At 37.5% G+C, this 22,669-nt stretch overlaps 1 protein-coding gene across 2 annotated transcripts in view; it reads left to right on the top strand.

Annotated features, from left to right (window-relative positions):
* Positions 1–22,669, top strand: part of osbpl6 (oxysterol binding protein-like 6) — a 60,921-nt gene that overhangs the window by 6,667 nt on the left and 31,585 nt on the right. For both annotated transcript variants that reach the window (XM_036567031.1, XM_036567040.1), the window contains exons 2-3: positions 9,882–10,185; positions 21,099–21,221. In XM_036567031.1, coding sequence (XP_036422924.1) covers positions 10,045–10,185; positions 21,099–21,221 — 264 coding nt within the window. In that variant the 5' untranslated portion in view covers positions 9,882–10,044. The remainder of the gene's footprint in view (positions 1–9,881; positions 10,186–21,098; positions 21,222–22,669) is intronic.

Consider the following 22,669-nt stretch of genomic DNA (forward strand, 5'->3'; position numbering starts at 1 on the left):
ATCCATGTACATACATGCTATGGACAAAAGTATTGAAACACCTACACAGTATACCTACAGGAGGTTTTGTGACCTCCCATTCTAAATCAATAGGAATTAGTATGGAGTTGGTCCGCCCTTTGCAGCTGTAACAACTTCCATTCTTCTCGAAAGGCTTTCTACAAGATTTTGGAGTGTGTCTGGGAGTTTTTGACCATTCATTCAGAAAAGCATTTGTGAGGTCAGGCATAGATGTTGGATGAGAGGGCCTGGCTCACCATCTCTGTTCCAGTTCATCCCAAATGTGTTTGATGGGGTTAAGGTCAGGGCTCTGTGCAGGATAGTCAAATTCTTCCACATCAAACTCACCCAATCATGCCTTTATGGACCTTGATTTGTGCACTGGGGCACAGTTATGCTGGAATAGAAAGTGCCTTCCCCAAACTGTTCCCACGAAGTTGGAAGTTGGATTTCCCTTCACTGTAACTAAGGGGCCTAGGCCAACCCCTGAAAAACAATCCCATATCATTATCCCTCCTCCACCAAACTTTAGAGTGGCACAATGCAGTCAGGCCGGTAATGTTCTCCTGGCATCTACCAAACCCAGACGCGTCAATCAGACTGCCAGATAGAGAAGCATGATTTGTCACTCCACAGAATACATTTCCACTTCTCCAGAGTCCAGTGGTGGTGTAGTTTACAACACTCCATTTGACATTTGGCATCGTGCTTGGTGATGTAGAGCTTGCATGCGGTTTCTCGGCCATGGAAACCCATGCCATAAAGCTCCTGGCACACATTTGTTGAGCTGATGTTAATTCCAGAGGAGGTTTGAAGCTCTGCAGTTATTGAATCAGCAGAACATTGGTGACTTTTATGCACTATGCGTCTCAGAACTCGGCAGCCCTGCTCTGTAGTTTTATGTGGCCTGCCACTTCATGGCTAAGCTTCTGTGGTTCCTAAACGCTTCCACTTTTCCATAATACCACTCACAGTTGATCGTGGAATATCTAGGAGGAAAGAAATTTCACAAACTGACAGATTGCAACGGTGGCATCCTATTACGGTACCATGCTCGAATTCAATGAGCTCTTTAGAATGACCTATTTTTTCACAAATGTTTGTAAAGGCAGAATGCATGGCTACCTGCTTGATTTTATACACCTGGGCAATGGGACTGAACAAAACATCTGAATTCAGTAAGAGGTGTGTATCACTTGATTTTCTAAGGGAAAATAAGTACACATCCTCTACAGAGAACACATTTCTTCATAGTTTAATGCACAATTACTGTTTATTTGCTGAATGTATGAATGGCCTGTGCAAAATGTATGGTACATTTAATATTATTTTTTTTTTTTCTATTATGTTAAACTTGGCAAATAAAAAGAAATTGTGCACTAAATCGAAATATTGCAAAATTCTGTTGTTCAGTACTAAATTTCAGTACCTAAGTAAGTATTTTCAGCGTCAGTGAGCCAATAGTCATGCTTGTTCTTCAGTAATTGTCTGATAACCTTTTCCAGCCCCCATTCGCTTCTACTCCTCAGAAGCATATGCCCTTTGATACACAAACTAAGAATACCTTAAAAATCCTGGAGACCCATTGTCTTGCATAGTTTGAATTATTCTCTACCCCAGCACATGTGGGCCAACTCATCAGCTGGTTATCAAGCCCTTCTTGAGCTGCAACGGGTGTGTTGGGGAATACATGAAACTTTGCAGAGCAATGACTCTTGAGAACTACAGCTGAGAATTACTGGTCTAAATAATGGTTACTGCTCTGTATTGAGCCATCTTCCCTCATGAAGCGCAAAATACAGGAAGGAGATTATTATAAAGAAGCACTTATTCTGATTTACTGAGGCTGATATTAAATACTGTGTGTGAGTCATTTAACGCCTGAGAAAAGCTTGTATTATTGTAGGTGGTAACGTGACTGCCATTGTTGTTGCTGAGAGCCAGAGAAAAGAACAAAAAATGTCCTACACATATTTATTTTTGACTTCAGCTAAAAAAATTGTGGATGCCTGCCATGTCATGTTATTCTTAAGTTGATGAAGGAAGTAAAAACTTTAACCAAATTGTTTGTTATATACTTTCTCGAAGAGTAATAACTTATTCTTTAGTCATTAGTCATTATTTTGACTTATCAAAATCTCATGAAAATAAGTGATTATTTCAATCTAATGAGACACAATTAGAAACAAGATTACAGAAGGATAACACAACATTTTTGGCTGCATCCCAAAGCACAGGCTTTTATATTTTATATACTACACTAGTTAATGCACTTCTAAAGTTGGTGCAAATTTTTACATATTAGCTTACGCTGTATTATGCAGTTTGGGACACAGCTTTTTTCCACACAAAAAAGGTGTGCGATTCAAAGAGGGTTTTATGTTGCAATGGTCATATGTTAATTATAAAGTTGTACCTGTGTTCATTTGCCGTAAAGTTCTTACTAAATAACTCGTTATTAATGCCACCACACCACAGACACAAGCTGTTAGTAAACCAGGGACACAGTAAGGTGTTTTCAGTTGGGGATGATGAAATTTTAAGCATCATATACATGATGTGAACAATGAAGTCATGCTAAATTATTTGCAGTTATTTTTTCCTTTTGAATTCTTTTGATACTTCACATCAAACAGAATGTGTCATGCTGCGTTAAAATGACTACCAATTTAGAAAACTGATGTTCATCTTCTGCTCTCTCTGAACTTTATGCGAATTAACTGAGTGGTGGCCAATCAGATTTTTGAAGTGTGGTGTCGTAACTGATCGTGTTGTGCTCATAGTAACACGGTGAGATTTAACTGGAACGCACACTGAGCAGGAGATATAATGGTTGATAAAACCTTATTACATTAGTTGATTAATTTGTTTAAGTTTAAAAACAGTATTATTGCTTTGGGGTTCAGAACTGGCCTCTATCTCTGCATATATTTTCTCTCTTTGAACCTCAACTCCTGCGTGTGTTTTGGTGACGTGCTCCTAAAGTGGCCAGCTGTTTTGTGATCAATTTTTTATTTGTTTCCTGTTAATCAAGCAGCTCTATATCACAACATTATAGAACTGAAGGAGTTCAAAAACATCACAACAAATCTGTTTCCATGTCTCAAGAGTAGATGTCAAAGTGGCCAGCTGTTGAGAAAAACGATTCGACTCGCTGTGATGTATGTATAAATATATAAACATTAAAACAAGCACAGATGAATCTTTGCTATGCTCAAATTATTAAAACTTTAAGATCTCTGTGTTATTATTATTGTTTTTAGCAATTGCAGTCCTAAAATCCGGGAGTGTTGCAGTACCCTTAGCACCCCCACTTCCTGATCCCTGCAGTAAACTGTTGGTAATTAGCGCCTTTTTTAGTAACTCTGTCCCTAAATATTTAGGCTTTAATATTTGTAACGTTGAAATGTGACTTATTAAAAGAGGAAAGGAAAACCAGTATTAAAACCACTGTGGCATTTGGTATCATGTTACTAACATAAGCAGCCTATTGAACAAATACAAATAACAGTGCTTCTGAACAGTACCCCAGTACAAGACCTGTCTCTGAGTGAAGGTTACAACCAAGATAAGAGAGACCTTGATAGCACTGACAGACAAAGGCCCCTCTTTAGTGCCTGTTCACGGCTTTAGCAGGCTGTACTGACACCTCACTGCTTACAGAATGTAATCAGTCCAATTCATTTAAATCTTCTGTTAAATATTTAATGTATAAACACATTAAATTAAAATTTACATCTCATTGCAAACTCTGGTGTTTTTCCATGCATAAATGTTTTAGAGGATACTTCTTTGAATTCTCAGAAACAAAAACATTTTTTAGACTAGAAAATGGCAACCTTTAGTGATGCAAGGGCTGAGAAATGCCCTTGACTCAATTCCTTGACTGCATTGTTAGCTTTGAGACAGCTACAGTGTCCAAAATCCGAGACTGCTGGGTATGATGCTGTGTCTGAACCTGTAAAATGTTAACAAAACAGCAATCTAACGTTTTCTATATAGCTTTCTGTATTTAAAAGAAGGCATTATTTTTCTATATTTAAAAAAAAAGTGTTGTTCAGGAATTGGTATCAGTGTCAAACTGTTGCCATTTGTTGTGGTAGCAATACCCAGCCCTACTTACTAGTGCTGTCAGCATCTCCTTTATGCTATTATTATACCCTTCTATGAAACTGGTCCTCTTAAACGCGAAAGAGCATTAGAAGTTTCTCCACACTTAGCCCAGAATGAACCTAACAGTTTAGAGAACTCTTCAGTGGCAATTACAACAGTTTCAAGCATGCTTATGAGTGACAAAAGAGTTCCTGTTGAGTGAAGAACCCTGAATCTTATATTTGTGTGTGTGTGTGTGTGTGTGTGTGTGTGTGTGTGTGTGTGTTTGTGTGTGTGTAAGAAATGTGAGCCTTTCTCCTCAGTGTGTGAGAGCTCCTCTGGGTCTAATTAAGCTGGACAGGGTCCTGCTCCCCACTGCATAACTAATCAATACTGCTGCAGAGACACACACAAGGCTCTTACAATGAACTACACAGAACTATGACTCTCCCTTATACATGGAGAAAAAAATACCTTGAGTATGCATAATTTCCACATGAATAAAACACATTACATCAACATAATTAGTGCCAAAAGTACAACAAGTATAACTGTGTTGATGTCATATGTTTTATTCATGTGGGAATTATGTGCACATTTAAATCAAGTAAATTCAATGCATCACTTTTGACAGTGCACACCCTCAATTCTTGCAATGCACAGTACTCATATAAACACATTTGCCATTTGCCAGTTTGGCTCTGACGTTTGTTTCTGTGCCACATAAAGTTCCTTTTGCTCTAACAGCACTGCTGCTGCCAACACTACCACTGTATGTGTTTGTAACCATAAGCAGTATGTAACAGTATGTAACATTACTTTGAGATACTGCCCCCATTATCTACATTATAACAACCAATGGAACAGGTCTTCCTGTAAATCATTACAATTACTGCATCCTTCTCTGGAGAGAATTAGCTTCCTATAGGGCTGTTGTGTGGGTAGCTTGGTCGTTGTGCAGGCTAAGGCTGGACTATGTGGACAAAACATCCTTGTGAATTTGATACAACAAACACATTGGTGAATCAGTAATTAGTAATCAGTAATAAAGGCTGACTTGCATGATTAAGTACTCAGTATTTATGTTGGATTTTTTTTTGGATTACATGAACACATTTATGGCAATAGAAACAGTCATCTGGAACTGTGGTTGGTCAGGATGCTCACAGCACATAATAATAAAAAACAACAGCAACTAAAAAACATTCTGATTCTATTGTGAATATTGTTATAAGGATCAATAAATGAATGTAGCTCTAGTGGGCGCAGGGCCACAAAACTGTAATTCCTCTAGTAAAAAAGACTCTAAGTGCAAATGTCCTGTGAACATACACCATACCATAGAAGTGCTTTTGGTATTGGTAATAATTCTGCCTGCTGCACAGAGCATGTGTAACCAGTGCAGCTGCATTTCTAAAGCAATCTCATACGTGTTAGGTACAATCAGTGTGTTATTAATGTGGGACATCACCCATTGTTTAAAAGTTCAGTTATGTTGATGTGTGGGAATACTGCTGTTTTGCTGCGACTTACACAAAATAAATAAAAAAATGAACGAATATATTATCTGATATTCAGTATTGTCGGATGCTGGTATTATGATAATTACAGTCGATTCTTTTGGCATCCTGTTTTTAACTCACCCAGTTACTGATGCGTGTGTTTTTACTAGTGGTGGAAATTTCCCTTTATTTAAACTCAAATAAATGGACAGCATAATGCATAACACCACCAGTTTACACACTGGAGAATACACTTTATTTTTCCATTCAGGTGAGTACAATAATGACTATAAATGTGAAGTACACCATATAATAAGATTCCTTGGGCAAGACTTCCAATGTTATACTCACTTGCTTTGCAGGTTCCCAACCCTGGTCCTAGAGTACCCTGTATTCTGAACAATTTAGTGTTTTCCTGATCTACCACACCCAGTTCAACTCAAGTAGGGCTGGTTCAGAGCTGCTTAGTTGGATTGAATGTATTAGAAGCAAGGAAAATACTGAAATATGTAGGGGTATTCCAGGACATTATAAATAAAAATATATAAATATAAGGATGTAATATAATAGGATATAAGTATATAAATATATAGGACAATATAAATAAATTACTTTATAAGAGTGCCTGCTAAATAATATAAAGTATTTACAAAAAAATATTGTGTTAAGTTTACAATAATTCTCTAAAAAGCTGTGTGATTTAGGCTGTGCAAAATTAATCAGTGACCCATCTTTAGAGTTGAAATCTGTGTTACACTGCACTTCATATATGCATTATAGTATGAATTTGTTTTAATAGCCAAAAAAATGAAGAATTGTTTGGTATTTATATTGTTATATGTCACAATAGTGTTTTGCGTTTCATCAGTTTTGCTTGCTAAGAACACCATATTTGAATGATTGAGCAGCGTACAACAGTTGCAAGTTCCTTACAAACCGCACACTCTTTGGAGAACAGAGAAGTGTGACATAGCAGACCTTATTTTTGAAAGTAAATAGTCTTTAAAAGTAACACCTCCTTCTCATTTGGGGAAGTTTTTGATGCCTGCGCTTCTAATAAGGAGTTCTAGTTCTGTCATATACTGTCTCCCTTCCACCTGATGTGTGAGTCCATTCGTTTCAGAGAATCAGCCATCTCTAATGAGCGTGTGTGTGTGTGTGTGTGTGTGTGTGTATAAAGACTACAGGAATAGTATCAGTAACAGTAATTAGTGTTGTTAAGAAGGGTAGAGACTCAGGATGACTCAAGCATTTTAAAGTGTGTGTAATCTTGCTTGCTAGGGTTTTGGGTTTCTCCTAGAGTGTGGCGAGCTTACTGCTACAACTTCCTCTTTTGTGTGGGCAGCTATATTTCAACACATTTACTATCAGGAAGTGCATAGATACATCTAACAGTTAGGGCTGTTGCTATATGCTGTATTAGTAATTTAGTAATCTGCCAGTTATTGGCAATTAATTAAGTAATTAGAATTAAAAAGGCAAAATAGGAAATGTAAAATAGATTTAACTGAATTAACATAAAAACATATAATAAGACTAATAGGAGAATTTTAAATATGCACTTTTTGTGACCTTGTTTAATCGAGTACTTGCAGCGGCCCTACTAATAATATATTATTAGTACAAAGTACTTAATAAGGAATATTGCAGCCTCTTTAGGGAAGCTATGAAAGCATTTGACCTCAGTCTAGTTCATTAACCTATTCTTGAATTCGTTTAGCAGTACATATAGGGGCATTTTATACAGTAAGATCATGTCAAATAGTTATTTTACAACCATGCAGTTATCTGAATTATTGCTTTCACAAGATGGCTTTGGAGTTGAAGGTTTGCTTTGACTTTTTATTCAGTCATAAACATTTCCCAATGTATTAAAAACAGTGAAAGACAATTTATCAGATTGTGTTAGCTGAATTGTGTTGCACAGCAGTTCAGGTTGATGCTTCTTCCACCAGGTTATGTGACTATTGGCCTTGGATCTAAGCAGTTTCCGAACCGCAGATCTGCCATATTTTCCAGCTTGTATTTATCCATTTGTCATATGCTGTCTTTATAAACACGAAGCCTTAGTATTGCAATATTACAAGCACCAAGAAATGTATCATATTGTCTGGGACAGAATAAATAAAGACAACAAGGTAGCCGTCTGGTTATATATGTTATATGTATATGTGATATATATTTTATGTTATAGGTAGGTCAAGCAGGACATTCAAATAGATTTTTTTTTTTTCATTTTTAAGCGAGTGGCTTTTTGCATTAAGCACAGATGTGTTTTGCAAAATGGTTTGGCTCATTGAAAAGACCAGGGATTGTAAAGTTTGCATAAAGCTATTTGACTGCTCTTCGTGGTTCAGAGAAAGCAGAGGTAAAGTCCCAGACACTAGAATGCTAGAATAGAGAGCTTGCAGTCTGGCTGTTCAAGCCCAATAAGGACGATCACACTGTCTTTGTCCGCTGAATAAATGAAGGTTGTAGCGGAGGGTTAGAGACACCGTTGCCAGCATAACAAAAGCACTGGATGTCTCAGCCCTGGGTGGAGACTATAATGCTGAGTGGAATCTCAGCCAGCTCTCTAAGCTCAGAGCTTACACTGACATCTGATACTGAAGACCACTGTACACTGGCAGTGTGTCTGAGCCAGCACAGACAAGCAGTTTTGTGTAGGTGTTTTGGTGTAAATTTGTTCCTCACAACTGATACTGGACCTTGCCTCATTTGCTCTCAACTCAAGTTGTTGCTGAATTTGTACTGAGCTGACTATGTGTATTTACACAACTGACATATGTGTGACATATGTGAAATGAGTAGGCCTGTCATTAAAATTTAGCTGACAATTAATTGCCAAATAAATAATTGCAATAAACAATTGTCAATAAAGTAATTGTCTTTTTTGCTCATTGTATGCACAAGCCTAAAAAGGCCAAATGTTGTGATTTGATGGTGGTAGACACAGCTCAGATTCTAATAAACAAACATTACTCGAACATTATTCGCCCTCTAAACCAGAGGTATTCAGTCAAACTGTGGGGCACAAAGGAATTGCAGGGGAGTACGGGTAAGGGTTGAGACAGAAAATGGCATGATTAGAAAACTGTTATTTATGAAGCTCTTATTGTCATGTGCTGCTTTTTATTTTATTTTGTTGGCCAGTTAATAATAGACAATAAAAGTTCTGGACCAATGGGATGCTTTGACCTAATTGTCTTTATACATACGCTGCAGTAGTTTGTTTTAGTTGAGGGAGGGACCCAAGTTCTCAAAAACTGCCATGGGGGCCTTAGGAGGAAAATGTTTGAGTACCTCTGCCCTAAACGTTATAGCACCGGAGAGAAGTTTAAACTTTTGTTATTTTCACAAGACCTATGTCGTGTCTCAATAAATGTTTTTTTTTTATGCTTTCTTTTATTTACTTGCAATTATCTCAACCCAAAAAACAAAAGCACACCTGATTCACATTCTGTTTGTTTCAGCATAAATATGTGATTGTGAAAGCTTTGGAAACTTTGTAAAATAATTGACTGTTTGCTATATAATGATTGACGTGCCTCTCAGACAAGCATAGCCATCTCTAAACGTTCTGTTAAGCAAAGAAAAAAAGTCAAAAGCAAAACTTGTCAAAGCAAACCTGCAGTTCAGAATTATTAGGCTAAGAGATGTGAAAACATGTGTAAACACAAAAAATAATGGGCATCACTTCCATTTGTCCGATAAAGTTTGCTGAAAAACTGTGTGTACAAGACATGGAGTCCTCCTCAGCACATATAAAAGATTTTCCTGGTTTGATTAAAGTGAACATGGTTTCCAAAATCCATTTATTTATTTTATATTGGCCTACAATCATATTGTCTCCAGTGAACATTGTGTACAATTAGTTAATTTTTGAACAAATAAATATTTTCAGAGTTTCTGAATTTTTCTTTTGTATGCCTGAACTTTTTAGTCTGTTAACACAAATATTACGGATGCTACCAGGTAGCCTGCACTGAAAGTTTGACAAACATAGCAGCAATAACTAAGGGCGGCAGGACTTTTTTAGCCAGAAAACAGTCAGTTGTGGTCAGTTTAAATAATTACAGTCAGGCAATTATGTGGTGACTGTGACAGGCTGTGGATATCTTACAGAATTTGTATATTTTTCAGTTTCTTTAATTTTAATCTCCATGTCAGTGGTAGTAAAGATAATTGTATTAAAGTAAAAGTGTATTTTGTGTTCGTCCTACTTTGTGCAAAGCTCCAACTAAGTGTATTTTAACCAGGCTCTCTTTTTTCCTCTTTGTGTTTCAGGTGAGAAGCTGTGAGTTTTGCTGAGTCCCTATTAAGGCAGCTTTCTTCGGTCATGTTATTCTTGAGTGGTGAGAGGAGAACGTGAGGATAGTGTTGTGGAGATAGACAGCGAGTGGAAGACATAGAGACAGAGTGTGAAAGAGGGAGAGCTGCCTTTGCTGGCATGTCGCACCACCATTCGCGAGGGCACCAGGGCCGTGCCTCCAGCGTGGAGGAGAGGAGTGCCACACCCGTCCACAAGAGTTCCACCCCCACACACAAGAGTGCTTCATCCTCCTCCTCCTCCCAGAGGGACAGCAGACAGGTAAGACTGAGCCAGATGAGGACAGCTCTCTCATGAGCAGCTAGCTGTGAAAAATGAAAAATGCTTGTCATCCTAACACTTAGACGTTATTACTTTTGTTTTGCTGTAGTATTTAAATGTGGTTTCACAATCACATATTTAATTACCTGGTAACTTAGACAATTAACTATACTTACATTTAATTGACATTTTGCATCTGTTTGAACTCACACTTTTTGATGTCAGGAAATACCATAAACGTGGCAAAAAATATAAAGGATATTTCTTCTTTCTGCAAAACACAACTGTACGGACAATAGCTTCATACAATTTAAATTATGATATCACTTCTTATACATAAACAAACAAGAGTTGATTGAAATTTAGAATCCATGCTTGTATCAGTGAACTCAGAGAAATAATTGTATCATTATATTGCATTTTTTAACACTGCTGATAACTCACTTCTCAGGGTTAAATTGCGAGCTTATTATTCAGTTATTAATCTTAAGACTTGATTTATTAGCGACTATATATTCGTTGGGTAACTATTAAACTTACATGTATGTTATGTATTTATAAGAACGAGAAATGGACCTGGTGAGGTGTCCAGGCACTTATTTTGATAACAGCTCAGGCTGTTTTCAGCTATTTTGCCCTTTATCAGGCTAGAATTGATAAATTGATGATACAGGAGCTTGGATCTGCACATTAAGAAATGACAAGGCACCATATCTTATCAGATGTTTTGTTATACTTCATTACTATCAGGTTCCACCAATTCTGAAAGTCTTGTTTTCCTCACCAGAACTCACTGACTCTCATCTTGTAGTACATGTGCTTTATTACACCTATTGTAAAATGGTAATCAGCTATCAAGTGCTCTGTTTCAGGGAAACAACATTAAAAAATATTATCACCCCACTTATTAACATATGTGAGCTGTAGCTACACTGTTACTGCAATAATGAAGGCTAAGTGCTTATTTTTAGAGGGACTTTTTAGAGCTTCTGAGTATTCTGAGTAGAGTATTCTGTAGTAGTAGAGTATTCTGTAGTAGTAGAGTATTCTGAGTTTTCTTTATTTTGTTTTTATATCTTGAGAATGCACCATTTCATTAAGATTTGAGATTACTATTTGCTATCTGACCCAAAAAAATAAACGTTTATCCTGTTTTCTTGACTTGACATGGCATGACCACTATATTGCTTGCATGTGGTTTGCATGGTTTTTGACATTGGAGCTTTGAACGTTTCGCTGTGAGCAGAGAACAAGTAGAATCAAGCTGATCCGAAGGCACTTGTTTAATCATGGTTACGTGCAGGTCCCTCAGCATGTAGACTCTGGGTCAGTCTGAAAATAGCAGCACTTTGTGCCTCCTGTAAATCTGCTCATTAAAGCACAGGAATTAGAAGAAGAAGCAGCACGCTCTTCACACACACATACTCACTGTTCAGACAGGTCAGATACAGATACACTAATCCATTCACATTTCTTTTACTAAAGTAGATGTGATATAGACTACGCAAAGAAGTTAGTATGATATTTTGCATTTGTAGGATTAGCTTATCTCCCTTTTCTTCATGTTTTTTGCTCATTACATTATTCCATTTCGCTATTCTGATTTTGGGAGTACCATTAATATTTAAATATTGACAGCATATTAGTGGCTAATATTGTTTGCTGATAAATTGGAAAATTTTATTACTATTATTGTCATTCTTGTAACCAGCATTAAAGTTAATTTAATATTTAAAAATTAAAAAAAAAAAACAATAAAAAAGGATGTGCTGACTCTTCGTTGTATCTTACGTGCTTGAGTATGTGTAAATAGGTACATTTTACCTTCACAAGTATATTTTTGGCTTTATACTTCCACTTTTAACAGAGTAGCAGTTTTCCCACAGTGCCCATACCATTCCATTTTAGCATAAAAAAAACTTTATGGGCAAAACTAGCTCAAAGCCATCATAAAACAGTGTCTCTGGCATTAGGCAACTTAATCATAACTTTCTGTGAGGTAGCTTTCAGTGATTTTAAATGCTTCAGACATCTGGTTCCTATCGCCACTTTGTGAATATGTTCTGACTCAGTACGTTTTTCTAGAATGATGCATTTCACATCAAGGCACTCTGAATGACTTTGTTTGCATCTTAACAATTTAGTTACGCAGAAATGTTTTGAAATGGCTGGAATTCCCTTTAGTATAGTTTCTTTGTACTTTTTCCACCTCTTGCTACAATAAGGTTAAAGGTATTAATTATCGATATTGATAAAGCAATTCCACATTGGTACATCCCTAGTTGAAATCAGGGGACATTTGAAGACCACTGTTATCAAAATGAATGCAACAGAATTTAAGGCAGCTGCTTTCACATGTTCTGTCTGTGTGTCTCTCCTAACCAAGCTGCCCTGCAGAACAGTGAGACTCTAGCGCAACTAGACACTGTCTGGAATCTCTGACCTCACACTGTTCCAAAGTGAGTGTGTGAAAAATATATGAGAGAAAAAGAGATGCTGAACGTTTGCATGTGCTGTAATCCAATGGACTCTCTCCTTACCCCCCCCTTCCGTCTCTTCTCTTTGACCTCCATTCTCGTTTGTATGGGAAGGAATGCTTTGAAGAGCTTTAGCAAGTTGATGAGAGAGACTTTGTCCCTTAGCTCCACATGCTTGGAATGATCAGAAACAAAAAGGTCCCCAGGGAAGGAACTTCCTTTCCTCTGATGTAATGAATCACGGTAGATCTTGCAGATGTATACTGATCAATACTGCTTTGTGAGGAAGAGTGGACCAGATGTGGTCAATAAAGGCATGTGCATTAATGTGCGTGTGTACATGTGGGATATAGGGCGATGTGTAGAGTGAGTGAGTTAGTGTCTGTGTACTAGCTCATATGTGCTTGTATGCGTGTGTGTGCACGTGTGTTTCTTTTCTTATGTCTATAGGACCAACAAAAATGACACTGAATTGTGATTCTTTTTTAGTAAAGCTGCAATACTGTGCAAAAGACAGAGACCCTTCATTTATGTAATTTCCAGTTAAAACAGCCATTATGTTCATTTATTTTGCAGCATCAGGAAAAGAGCAGAAAACGTATATTTAACAGAACATTACATCGAAGCCTCAACAACTAAATATATCATTTATTTTAGCATTTAGTGCATTGATTCCCTGTGGATCTAATGTGATATCTTACATCTAATCTTCTTCGAAATATCTCCTGAAAAAATGAATACATTGTACTGAATGGCTGTTTTGACTGGAAATTACATAAATGAAGGATTATTTCTTACCTCTGCACATTACTATATGTTTCATCTTTTAGAACTGGAGGCAGTCATTTCTTTTTGGTTTCTAAAGTTAAGGTTAGGGTTTAGGTTTTGGTTAGGCTTTGGAAAGTCTTATCACATGTAGGTCCTTTTTTATAATGCACGCTGGAAATAAGACTCATCCAATGTCCTTACTTTGTATTAAAACAAACTGCTATGTGTGGAAGTTTAATGAGACAATGGCCCTTCAGATCAAAGCTCTGCAAGGAAAAGCTGAAAAGGCTCCCTCATATTACAGTCAGTATGTTTATAAACACCCTGGAAGAGGGGAAGCCCTCATTATTTCTGTCTGCCTTTGGAGTGGCATCACACAGCTGCTGCCTTACTGTCAAAGAGGAAATCCTGCGCTAGTGTTTTATCTCTCCCCAAAAAGAGAGAACAGCAGGCTAGCCAAGCACAGTTATATAGTGTGGTTTAAAGAATCCTTATCATGTAAAATTTCTTAACTGATTTTAAGTAAAATATGCTGTAGTTGATGTGGTATGTAAACATTGTTAAAATTACATAGCGTTCACTCTCGATTCAATACGGTACATGTAGGAAATAGCTTTGGGGCAGTAACTGATATTATCCTATATCACAATCTTAATTATGTACATGTGTAATGCAAATTATCATTCTTTCGTTATCTTTATTTTTGTTTGTTTAGTTTTTTTTAATGGATCACCTTTATTTAACTATTCCCTTTGTACAATCTTCTAATATATGGATAGTTTAAACATGCATACAATAGAAATGATTACGATTAATTATAGGCTGTACAAACAGAACATCACCAGTTAATTAACTAGACACATACATGCTTTGAATGTCACTTAGAAAGATTATAATGTAGATTTTCAGTCTGGCAAAGATTAGTGGGGTACTTGCAAATGAAATAAAAACTTGTTTTATTATTTGCCGGTTTGTTGATTTGATTGACACTCTCCTCTACTACAGACCAGACCCAGTTCAGCACACTGAGCTGGATGATGTATCCTGAGAGGTTTTTGCACATTGGTAATATTACCACCCTTATTAATAACGTGTTTTCTGCACAGACAGCATGTAACACTGTTAACATCCAGTGGTTCTCCACTTTTGTGTGGTTTAATAACAAAATGCAGTGAAACTGTGTTTTATATTATTATGTCATATTAGAAGCTTGCCGAGATGCTAATTATATGGTAATTACAGTTGTATCCAAAAGTTTGAGCACCCTGGCCAAATTACATATTGTAATGAAAAGGAATAAACACAACCTCTGCAGAAAACAGGTTAAAAAGTTATTTCTTTCTGCAAATGTTAAAGCAGAGTTATTTTACATTTGGTTAATCTGTTTTTTTTTTTTTTAATAAATAATTAAAACAAAGCATAAGGGATAAAAAGGAGTAATGCAAAAATTAATCGCAGCTCTTTTTGGTACATAAAACCACACAAACCTCATACGTGGATCTCAGAGAAACAGTGGATAACAGGCCTGTAACACAAGAGTTTGTACTACATCTGTACCCTGTTCTTCTCTGAATCCTTCATATTTATAGCATAAAGTCGTACACAATATCTACACCTTTTTTCTACGTTTGCACTTTTCCTCCAGTCAAATGAGATTTATTTAAAAGTACTAGAGCCAGTAATTTCTCCCTTACTGCTGTGTTGTCAGATCCTAACGGGTGATGTGTTGCCTGGAGTGCTAGTCATCATTGAGGGAGTTATGAAGATCCTTGTGCAAAAACTTTTCAATAGTGCCCCTCACTTTCCCAAAAGCATTTCAGTGTTATACCTGGCATTCGTTCAGATTTACAGCCTGCCTGCTCTACCATGTTACCATGAGATTTGTGTTATGACACTCTTGGGTAACTCGGCCCACAACAGCAGATGAGAACAATGGCAGGGGAGATGTAGTGCACGCTAATTAGAAGATTCAGTGTTAGCATGCTTGATTGTGCCTTAGAGCTGTAAAGCATTAAAGCTTAAAATATTTGTCTGAACACAGCAGTTACATTTCGCATTTCTCCCACCTTTAATGTCTCTGCATTTGCCCCACCTAACTAAAATCTAAACAAAACTAACTAAAAGCTTTCCAGCTGTCGTTTAAGAGCATTGATTGATGAATAATTCTGTTAAAAGTAGAATTTACACCTAAGTTTGGCTATTCATTTTTTTAAATGTGACCTACTCTTTGTCAGAGAGTAAAACAGACAAGCTTGTCCTCAAAAAGGTATCAGTTTGTTGATTTTGCCAGTTGGTTAACATGATGGACCCTCTGCTCTGCTGCAGACTAGACCCAGTTTACCATAGTGAGCAGGGTGATGTATCCTGAGATGTTCTTGAAAATTGTTAGTATTACTACCCTTGCTAAGTTTTGGCTATTCAGTTTTTTTTAGCTTGGGCTCGGGTCTGGTTAGGAATCAAAACTTGGTGCTGTCTGTCGGGTTGGGTTCAGGCCGACCAGTAAAAGTAGGACACAGTTAAAACATTTTCTTGCAGAACCTTAGAGCCTCAGCAGGCAAACGGTCTACACTGACAGGATAGCAAATTGTTTGTGTGAGAGAGAGCGATAGAGTGAGGCAGTGAGTGATAAGCCTGCAGACTGGCCTCTCTCAATATGGGAAATGCTGTGAGGCATTTCCCAGCATCCTCCTCGTGTGATGAATTTTTTATTTAGCTCCCTGTCGTGCACTAGTTGCATCACTCTGCTGGCAGTAGACACTCATGACTGACTGTTATCAACCTGTGTTTGGGTCGACTGTGAGTTAACACAAACATGCACAAACACACGGTCTTTGACTGTCAGCCAGATGCTGAGTGTGGGTCAGCTGCTCTCGCTGTACTGCTGCTGGTCTTCTCCCTGTTGTAAACAGATTGGTGTAAATTCAAGCGGAGTTGATGTGTTAGTAGCTGCTATGGGTGTGTTAGTGTTGTGTTTGTATTTATAGACCCCATTTATTCTTAAGGAGTCCCCCAGGAGCGTTTGTCCTTTCACTGAGTCTTACATGCATGCACCTGCGATGTTGATTCATTGCAGTGTTAGAATTGTGTGTTTTTGTTTGTGTGTGCATATAAATAAGATGAACCTTAAAGAGATGTTTATGCTCAATTTTGCTGACTTACAGTGGTTAACAAAGTCTGTGGAATAACCCAGACCACATTCATACAGCATTACAGATTAAAATCAGCGTGAATTAGAAATCATAATCAATTTTCCTTCATTTGTTTTACTGATAAAAGTATTGTGAAAGCTCACTAAAGAAATATTTAGCTTTTGTGATGAACCTTTGTGATGGTCATAAATGAGATTGTACTAAAATCAACACCTAGGCCTACATGATGTGGGCCTGCTCAATGTTTTTAGAAAGAGCAATCACAATAGAGTTAAAATGCTGAGCAGCATAAATGGCTAGAGTTGAATATAGGTGTTGAGGTAATGGCTTTCTTAATGAAGCGTTGTATTGATGTTTGTAGTGTGCAGCTTCTCTGGCCTGAATGGTTCTCAATCTGTCTGTGTACTCTCTAGCCAAGCTGCCCCCTGGCTCTGGGCTTCCTCCGTTCAATAAACTCTGTTTCAGCACTGGGTGACTGAGTGCATTCAGACACACTGATCTGTTGGCCTGGAGGATGCTGACATCTGAAGTGTGATCTGATTGTGTTGTCTACTGATACTGATGCTTGTACCGATAGTTTAGATATATTACATTGAAGCATGTAACTTAATAGTGGACTATAATAGATTAAATTAAACAGGCTCTGCAGCCTTGCTGTGAAAAGAAACATTCTGCTTCCTTGCTTCAGGTTTATCGGGTGATGAAATGAGCTTTTGTGCAGAGCTACAAGTGTACTTGCTCATCTGCAACACTGGCTAATCAATGCACCAACAGATTCAACTAAACATCAGTCAAGTTTTATATCATATTGTGACAGTAAATATTTATATTACAGTGTTTTCCTAATCCCCTATTAAGACACACAAATAGTCTTTGATGACTCCTGCCCTGATTAGTGATTATACAGTCAGCTCCACAATTATTGGCACTCTTGGTTAAGATGGTAAAAAAAAGGTCATGAAAAAATATTTGTGGTCAATTAAAGAGTCTAACCTTTAATCAAAGTGAATTTAGTCTAAGAAAACCAAATTCCTCATCACAGAACTTAACATATTTTTGGCAGCCGTGCATTTAGTACTTAGTGCTGCTTCCCTTTCACAATATCACAGCAACACTTTGCTGTAATGCCTGATGAGATTGGAGAATACAAAGAAAGGAATCTAAAACCACAACTCAATTCAGAATATCTCCAGATCCTTTAGGGTACTAGCTCTGTTGTGGGTTCCTTTCTTCAGCTTACCCTATAGGTTTTTCATGGGACTGAGATGTCAAAAGCTTGATTCTGTGGTCATTGCAGTAATTTTTGTCTGGATTTGGATGCATATTTTAAATAATTGTCTCGCTAGAAGACCCACCCATGACCCAGTTTTAGTTTTTTTTTGTGGAGGGCAGATTTCTTGGTACTTCATAGAGTTCATGATGCCATGTATCACATGGTTTCCAGAGCCTTTGGAGGAAAAACAGACTCAAAAAACACAGACCCTCCATATACATAACTTTTCTGTACAATCTTATTGTTGCGTCAAACCTACCTTGAGTGTAGTATTATTTTTGTCTCACCTGATATTACAACCTGGTTCAAGTCAAAGTCTTAGTAATGTCTAGCAAACTCCTGACACTCGAGTTTGTGGTTACTAAAAGCTTTCTTCTGGCCTGCCTTCCAAATACTTTGTTGAGATGGAGGTGACGTCTAATTGTAGTTTTGGAGACTTAGTGACCCTAACTGTAAACTGAGAATTTTTTTGCCTCACCAGCCGTTCTCCTCATTGTGTGTGAATGCAAAATACACTTGTCTTTCAGCCAGGTTCACTACAGCACTGGTTGTTTTATACTTCTTAATTGTTGCCCTCACAGTGGAGATGGGCATTTTTCAGTCATGTAGCTATCGTTTATGATCACACGTTTGTCTTCTTTTAGTATATTCTGTAATCTCTTACTTTAATTAAAAGTTGCATTTTCTTTTTTTTAGTTGTGAGATGAAGCTAATGAACCACAAAGACCTTTTTTTTTAAATTCATCTTTAACAAGGGAGCCAATTATTATGGAGCTGACTGTATATAGTTTATTATATAGTTTATTATATACTTTATTATAGCACAAGAGTGTGGAGTTGGAGTGTGTGATGAGAATATAATGCTGTCCTGAACTTCTTTGGTGTGTCTTTCTCAATAATTGCATGAACCCTACAGTGGACTGACAGATTTAAAGCTTAAAGGGCAGCTTTAGCTTCTTCCTGGGAGACTTCTGTGGCAATAAAGCATGCTGACATTTTAGCATATAACCTCATATTTGACTTGTTTGACATGCAGTAAATACAAGGCCTTTCGCATTAATGGGTCCACTTACCCATTCAGTGAGGCAGATTTTCTCCCCAGCCATTTGTATTGGCAGCCAAGCGAACTGACTGTCCAGCAGAAAAAACGCATAAATTTGTCCAGAGCAGAGTAAACTTAGAAAGCTAATTAGGCCCTCTTTTCTAATAATGATTAGGTCACTGATGTATGTGCAAATCCAAAGGCATGCGATGCTTCACTTGACATTTAGTTCAATTAGTTTGAAAACCGGTGTACTCTCTCGGGTCCTTTGGTTGTTTTAGGTAGATCGTTTCTCATTTCTCAAAAAAAAAGTTGACCTCAGAATGAGGAACTGCATTACATGACAAACAAGTGGAACAATGAAACTGCATTAGCCACTGAAATAGCTATATTCTGGTTTGTTCTTTTCCAAAGCAGAAAATATTGAGGTCTGTACTGCAATTAATGTAAATATTGTTTATTTTTATGTATTTTTTTCAGTCAACTAGAGGTAAAAACAATCTGCTAGATACAGTGTGAGCTGTGTGTGTGTGTGCGTGAGTGTGTTTGATACTGACACTGATTGGTGTTCTACCACAGTGTATGTCACAAGGTCATAGTTAGTAAGCTAACCTACAACTTCAGTCATTCTTGTCATATTATGCCCCCCCCCCCTTTCTCTCTCTCTTTCTCTCCCCCCTGTTTTTTACATTATTCCATTATACAAGTCATATTTTGTGCTTCATAATGCACCACATGATTTCTATGGGAGGCAGGTCTGGACTGCAGCTAGGCAGCACTGCACTCTCTGACTACATAGCCATGCTGTGCAGGATGTAGCTTGTTGTTGTCATGTTGAAATGAGCCTGGCGTCCCTAAAAAAGAAATCACATGTTGCTCCAAAATTACGCAGATTAACAAGTTACCCATGCCATTGGCACTAATACACTCCCCATCATTATCGACCGTGGGTTTTGAACTTTGTCCTGGAAACAATGTATATGGAATGTATATGGAACACAACATCTGTTATTTCCATACACATTCTGAAAGGTTGGCTCATCAGACCACAGTACGTTTCCACTCCTTCTTAACATGCATTTATGGATGCAGCAAGGAACGGTATTTATTGACAAAAATGGCAGCATGCCATTTTTTTATGTAGTGCTGTCTGAGGGATTGAAGGTCACAGGCATTCAGTTGTGGTTTTCAGCCTTATTCTTTTTGCGCAAAGATTTCTGAAAGTTTTCATATTGTTTACTGTAGAGTGTGAAATACCTAAAATCTTTGCAGTCACTTGTTGAGGAATGTTGATCTCCATCCTTGCTCATAAAGGACACCTGTTTAAGATGTGTTTTTGAACATTTATTAGTCTTAAATTGCCGTTGTCCCCATGTGCTGCAGGTATCAATTTCAGAATGAGCATATATTCACAAAAACTAGTAAAATTGATGAGGTAACGCATTGAACATCATCTGTTTGAGCTGTTTTACAAACCACTGGCTTCTGTTTTTTGTAATTGATGTTTACATTTTTTATGTATATATATATATATATATATATATATATATATATATATATATATATATATATATATATTGGGGTTTGTATCTATAATAAATGAATCTGTAAATAATTAAAAATATCTCTCTCTCTCAGTGTACTCAATCTAAAATTCATGCCACTATATTCCTGTGTCTGTGAGCACTGACATGTTGGTACAGCGATGGACAGCTCAGTGTGTCTGGTTCTCTGCAGTCTGTAGCCGGCAGCTCCTCTTTTGTGTATGTGTGTATTTGTCTTGAGTAGCAGTGTTAGAGCAATGGGAAAGAGGCACTGGTCCCTCTGATTCTGTAAAGTGTTTTGTGTAGTATAGACTATTTGTTTATGCAAAAATCAATTAAGGACTTTTATTTAACTCTAATTCCCTCTCTGCCACAAACATTCTATTTTATGTAGCAGGAACAGAGCAATAGAGGGGGGGAGAGAGAGAGAGAGAGTAAATGGTGTGGAAATCGAAATGCTGAGGGAGCAGAAGCTGCTGAAACAGAATAAATGACCAGCACTTAATTTATTCACGCTCTAATTTTACACAGTCTCTGTCTCTGTGCTTACGATTGGCCTGCTGATCTACTGACTCACTGTATTAAACCTACCTAATGGATTTAAATTTCAAGATGGATTATGTGTTTCTATTTACAGTATTTGTCGCTTGCTTTCTGTAGGAGGCAGACAGCTGGGAGATCGTTGAAGGGCTGAAGATTGGGCAGACGAATGTCCAGAGACCTGATAAACATGAAGGGTTTATGCTGAAGAAGAGAAAATGGCCGCTGAAGGGCTGGCACAAGGTCAGTTGCACCTGCACTCATAGTGCATCAACACGCACTGACCTATTCCACCATATCAGTGTATAAACACTACAGCAATTATATTCAGACAAAATGGGTAGTTGAGTCAACCACTGAAGAAGCACATTATTGCTTTACTGGTTTGTGTTCCCTTAAAGATCTAATAAGTAATAGATTGAGTAGACTGTCAGTCACATAATAGTACGTTTGTGAAGGACATAAGACTGCTCACAGCCAAGCATGAACGCACAACAGCTGAGCATGAAATAGTTGTGGCCAATTGGCCCACGAAGCTTGTGAATCTTGTGGACAAAATTTAGATTTTGTTGCTAGAATTATAGAAACATATATGTTGTATATACTCTGTTTCATACTGTTTACAGTTCCTGTATGAAAAACCAGTCAGGTTTTGCTTTTTGCTATGATTGCGCTTCAGCCGCTTTGCTTTCATAATGCTCGGCAACACAACACTTCCTTTTCAAAATCTTACTCAAGCCACAAAGACTTTTTTCCGCTTGACTCCAAGCTTTAAGTTTAATGTAGTCATTGTCATTACCTGATTCTTTTCTAACCCAGTCCTTGCAGCAGACTGTGAAGCAATATTGTCACTTGCCGTCATGTTAGTTCTGATAAAACCTGATTTGAGTTCCATGTCTAACCAAACAGGCTCTAAATCCCACAAAGGGAGGGTGAACATGCCAATGGTTGATGTATACACACACGCACACAGCAAGTGGCCACTCAGGCCACAGGCTCTGCATTTTTATTGACCAAAATGTGAAATGTTGTTGCCACTGTCACCTTCAGTTGGCAATGTTGACCCCTGTGTTCAATACTGGCATTACAGAGAAGAAAGGCATTTCTTTGTTAGCCCTCTAATCACTGTACAGTAGACACCTGCCCACCCAGCGTTTCTTATGAAATCAAAGGTATTTAGGAGTTTGTTCCCCTTTGCATTAGCAACAGCCCGTACTCCTCTGGGAAGGGTTCACATTAGATGTTGGAGCATTGCTGTGAGGATGTGATCCAATTCTGTTGGAAATTTATTTCTATGGAGCTTATACAAACTACGTGTCTGTAATTCAACATCTGTGTCAACAAGTGTACCTTTAAGTACCTATATTCACTAATTAGGAGGTGTGTCTGGATACTTTTGGACTTACAGTTATACTATACCTATAAACCTCTTTTTTTCACATTTTTAAAATTGGAAAATGAGAAAATGCTTAATTTTTATGTCTGTCTCATTCTGTATAAGCACTGTATGATTATGAGCACTGGAAAGATTTACTTACTCTGTTCAGTCTAATCACAGATTCACCAACAGCTCTACTCAGTGTGATTACTGCACATTCAGAGCTCACACTTTTATCACTAAAGCCTTTGCAGCATTCTACAATGTAAAACAAATTTGTCTTATCAAGCTTTCTCCTTTGCTGTTTTTTAAT

The sequence above is a fragment of the Colossoma macropomum genome, unplaced genomic scaffold (genome assembly GCF_904425465.1).
Source record: "Colossoma macropomum unplaced genomic scaffold, Colossoma_macropomum, whole genome shotgun sequence".
NCBI lineage: Eukaryota > Metazoa > Chordata > Actinopteri > Characiformes > Serrasalmidae > Colossoma > Colossoma macropomum.